Below are 4738 nucleotides of genomic sequence, written 5' to 3' on the forward strand. Positions count from 1 at the left end.
ATGGTATTGATGTGAGCCATGACCAGCCTTTCAAAGCCCTTCATGGCTACAGACGTAAGTACTACGGATCAGTAGTCAGTTAGGCAGGTTACCTTAGTGTTCTTGGGCACAAGAACATGCTTAAAACATGTTGGTATTACAGACTTGGACAGGGAGAAGTTGAAGTGAAGACACTTGTCAGTTGGTCAGCGCATGCTCGCAGTAAGCGTCCTGGTAATCAGTCTGGCCCTGCGGCCTTGTGAATGTTGACCTGTTTAAAGGTCTTACTCACATCCGCTGCGGAGAGTGTGATCACACAGTTTTCTGGAACAGCTGGTGCTCTCATGCATGTTTCAGTGCCATTTGCCTCAAAGCGAGCATAGAAGTAGTTTAGCTCGTCCAGTAGGTTCGTGTCACTGGGCAGCTCTTGGCTGTGCTTCCCTTTGTAGTCTAATGGTTTACAAGCCCTGCCACATCCGACGAGCATCAGAGCCGGTGTAGTACGATTCGATCTTAGTCCTGTATTGAAGCTTTGCCTATTTGATGGTTCGTCGGAGGGCATAGCGGGATTTCTTATAAACTCTGGGTTAGAGTCCCATTCCTTGAAAGTGGCATCTCGAGCCTTTTAGCTAGATTAGCGGATGTTGCCTGTATCCATAGCTTCTGGTTGGGGTATGTACGTACATTCACTGTGGGGACGATGTCATTGATGGACTTATTGATGAAGCCAATGACTGATGTGGTGTACTCCTCAATGCCATCAGAGGAATCCCGGAACTTATTCCAGTCTGTGCTAGAAAAACAGTCCTGTAGCTTAGCATCTGCTTGATTTTACCACTTTTTTTATTGATCTCATCACTGGTGCTTCCTGCTTTTATTTTCGCTTGTAAGCAGGAATCAGGAGGATAAGAGTTATGGTCAAATTTGCCAAATGGAGGGTGAGGGAGAGCTTTGTATGCTGATAGAAATTTGGTAAAACGAATTTAAGTTTCCCTGCATTAAGGTCCCCGGCTACTAGGAGCGCCGCCTCTGAGTGAGCGTTTTCTTGTTTGCTTATGGCGGAATATAGCTCATTCAATGCTGTCTTAGTGCCAGCCTCTGACAGTGGTGGTATGTAAACAGCTACGAAAAATACAGATGAAAACTCTCTAGGTAGGTAGTGTGGTCTACAGCTTAAAATGAGATACATCAGGCGAGCAAAAGCTTGAGACTTCCTTACATATTGTACACCAGCTGTTATTTACAAAAATGCATAGCCCGCCACCCCTTGTCTTACCAGACACCTCTGTTGTTCTATCCTGCCGCCACGACTCCGTGAAGCATAAAATATTAGATTTGAATGTCCCGTTGGTAGTTTAATCTTGCCCGTAGGTCATCTATTTTATTCTCCTAAGATTGCACATTTGCTAGCAGAATGGAAGGAAGTGGGGTTTTATTCAATTGCCTCGAATTCTCCGCCTCTTCACACAAATCATGGCGATATGGGCCTGTTTCCGAGAAAGCAGTATATTGTTTGTGTCGGGCTTGTTTCTGCCAGTCCGTGGTGAGTAATAGCAGTCCTGATGTTCAGAAGTTATTATCTGTCATAAGAGACGGTAGTGGCAAGCCCATCCCGGCCAATCTTCTCTTGTGCCATGACATCGAATACACCGAGATGCGCCTCCCGAATCTTCTCGGGCACGAGACCATGAACGAGGTTTTGCAGCAAGCCTCTTCGTGGATTCCACTGGTCCAGAAGCAGTGTCACCCCGACACGAGGAAGTTTCTTTGCTCTCTCTTTGCACCGGTGTGTCTGCACGATTTGGACGAGCCTATCCAGCCGTGCAGGTCGTTGTGCGTGAGCGTCAAACACGGTTGCGCACCGGTGATGTCCGCGTTCGGGTTCCCGTGGCCAGATATGCTTGACTGCGAGCGCTTCCCCCAAGACAATGACCTGTGTATCCCTCCAGCGGGCATCGATTATTCCATGCCAGTCACCAGAGAAGGTAAAGTATTGGCATAATTCGGCTAGACTACACTTCAGTTATTCAAAAGATAAACCTCAAATCGATTATATATTTCTGTAAACCTGTTTAACCAGTTCTGAAAATACAGGGCTTTATTATGGTAACATAACAAAAAGTTTAACATTTTGAGTAAGATTTTCAGATACAGAATACTGATAAAATAAATAAAGTCAAGGCAAAAGATGTCTTAGCCTACAATAACATGACTACAGCAAACAGCCGATGGTATATTTTATGCAGTAGCCTATTGAGATCTAATGGGGTAATGAAATTGAGTAATTAAATAAAACGTAATAGCCTAAAAAAAACATGTTCCTGGAGCTCCTGGATCCCCTCGTGGATTTTCATAAGAGTGAACATCAGGTTAATTAGTGGGGAGTCTTGTGGAATCCCATCCTTTGGGCAGGGCCTGTGTTTACTGGGTTGTTCCCTTAATTAGGGGATGTTTAAACAGCACGATCTCCATGGGTTACTCCTGAGGATCACTCAACAGTGGAATGTGAGAAAGAATGCATTGAATAGCTTTACTCTTTACACTTTCATATGCTGTATTGTGTTATAGTTGATATAACACCTGTTGCATTTACAGTGGGAGTATAAAACATCTGCTCTCGTTTCTCCTGTAGTGCCCAGAGTGTGTGACGCCTGCAAGGAAAAGGAGGAAAATGACAATGAAATAGTTGACAACCTGTGCAAAAACGACTTCGGTAAGTCCTACTCCTGAAATCTAAGTAGATACAGTCTTGTCTTTGCTTTTATAGATATACAAATGTCGGCTACCTACTGCAGGCCTGTTGGCACCCAGTTTCAAGTCCAACAAATCGAAACCTTAACCTCAACCTCTTCCTTTCAACCCTGCCTGCTTTGCGCAGCCCTGAAGATCAAGGTAAAGGAGATCTCCTACATGAACGGCGACACCAAGATCGTGCCCGAGACCAAGAGCAAGACCATCTACAAGCTGAGCGGTGTGACGGAACGAGACCTGCGCAAGACGGTGCTCTGGCTCAAGGATGGCCTGCAGTGTGTGTGCGACGAGATGAACGACATCAACGCCTCCTACCTGGTCATGGGCCAGAAGATGGATGGCCACCTGGTCATCACCTCGCTCAAGCGCTGGCAGCGGGGCCAGCGTGAGTTCAAGAGGATCTCGCGCAGCATCCGCAAGCTGCAGTGCTGAGCGAAGCCAGACTCAAGACCCGATGAGTCTTATCTAAACTCTAAGAGCCGGATCTGGTCCGATCCGAATGCAACTAGTTCTCAGTCAGTATTGTTAAACATCCTGTCCTTAGTACCGTGTGTTTAGCGCTGCCATAGGCTACTTTTCAACACGTTTATTGTTTATTAGGATTTCATTTGATCCATCAATAGTCCTTATAAGATAACACAAATCACATACACATTACATTAAAATCAAAGACAAACAGGTGAATATTGCAGGTCTACTACATACTGCCTGTAATGTTGTATGCATATTTCAGTGTTTCTGAAAATATTAAAAATCATTATTTTCATTTTTTCATTATGCAATGCAGTCTGTTAGGCTACACTTATCCAGACTTGATGATGAGGCTGGATACATTTAGTGCATTGGCCTATCATTAGGTGAGAGGGAGAGTGTGTGGTTTCTGTGTGCATGGTGTGATATAGTTTCAGATGTATTCTTTAAGATAATGATATGGTATGTAAAGAAATACAATGTAATGTGCTTTTTTACTTATTATTTTTCTCAAGCAATGAGAGATAGCTGGCTATATTCTCTGCCTTTTAGATAGTACTTCCAATAATGTACCCCTGGCATTGCAAGTTCAGCAGCCCAAAGCAAGGCCCATATCATTGCAGTGACGACAATCAATTATTTGACCCTCTGCAGTCAATGGACTATGTCACCTTTTTGTACATGAGCCTCAATACTGCACTGTTTATTTTTCTACCACAATTATTGATTATGAAATCTTTTTCAGTTTCAAGCTTTTTCAAGTAAATTCCTTTGACATTGGTGATCAAATTGTGGAGTGCCCGTCTACCATGTCATTTCTGTTTCTCTCAACTTTTTTTAATGACATTTCTTCTCACTATGGCAGCGTGTCTTAGGTATGTTAACTAAGTATATCAGGATTGTATATTAATGGTCGATTGTGTTTTCATTTTTAGGGGTGAATGCAAACGTGTGTGTGTGTGTGTGTGTGTGTGTGTGTGTGTGTGTGTGTGTGTGTGTGTGTGTGTGTGTGTGTGTGTGTGTGTGTGTGTGTGTGTGTGTGTGTGTGTGTGTGTGTGTGTGTGTGTGTGTGTGTGTGTAAGTAAAATATTGATTTATATAGTACTCTGTAAATATCAGAAACCTTGTATTCTTGTACATAGTTTCGGGAGACCGCAGGAGTTGACACGTGTGTTTTCAGATGGTGATATATTTTTTTTTTGTAAATTACAACACTAAACATATGTTTGTATAATGTTAATCTGAGAAGTGTAATTCTTATAAATGATATGCATCTTTTGGTCCCTCTTAATTAAAGGAAACAATTCAAGGAACCTTAAAATACAAGTCTTTGACTAATCAATGGCATGTTTATTAATATGTTGGGAACAGATATGAACTGAAGACCTGAAAACCAGACCCAACCTCTTCAGAACCATTCCAGATCTAACTTCTTGACAACCAGAGCTAAATTTAGCAGATTGAGACTATGACAAGATCTGTTGAAATGTGGAAAAACAAGATACAGACCAACCCTCTTAAATTATCCATCTCCCTA

General features: G+C 42.8%; 1 protein-coding gene across 1 annotated transcript; it reads left to right on the forward strand.

Annotated features, from left to right (window-relative positions):
- The first annotated feature begins 1298 nt into the window (after window positions 1-1298).
- On the forward strand, window positions 1299-4522 carry LOC110497510 (secreted frizzled-related protein 2). The gene is made up of 3 exons (XM_021573647.3): window positions 1299-1964; window positions 2612-2692; window positions 2858-4522. Exons 1-3 carry the CDS (start codon window positions 1394-1396, stop codon window positions 3160-3162), a joined length of 957 nt encoding a protein of 318 aa, XP_021429322.3. The 5' UTR covers window positions 1299-1393; the 3' UTR covers window positions 3163-4522.
- Window positions 4523-4738: the final 216 nt, after the last annotated feature.

This window comes from Oncorhynchus mykiss, chromosome 19 (genome assembly GCF_057628025.1).
Source record: "Oncorhynchus mykiss isolate SJ-2025 chromosome 19, ASM5762802v1, whole genome shotgun sequence".
In the NCBI taxonomy this organism is placed as follows: domain Eukaryota; kingdom Metazoa; phylum Chordata; class Actinopteri; order Salmoniformes; family Salmonidae; genus Oncorhynchus; species Oncorhynchus mykiss.

Excerpts from the sequence above, each read along its gene's own strand:
- LOC110497510 (XM_021573647.3), top strand. The coding sequence starts at position 1,394 with ATGGAAGGAAGTGGGGTTTTATTCAATTGCCTCGAATTCTCCGCCTCT. Across the intron at positions 1,965-2,611 it reads CATGCCAGTCACCAGAGAAG|TGCCCAGAGTGTGTGACGCC; the intron begins GTAAAGTATTGG and ends TTTCTCCTGTAG. Across the intron at positions 2,693-2,857 it reads CCTGTGCAAAAACGACTTCG|CCCTGAAGATCAAGGTAAAG; the intron begins GTAAGTCCTACT and ends TGCTTTGCGCAG.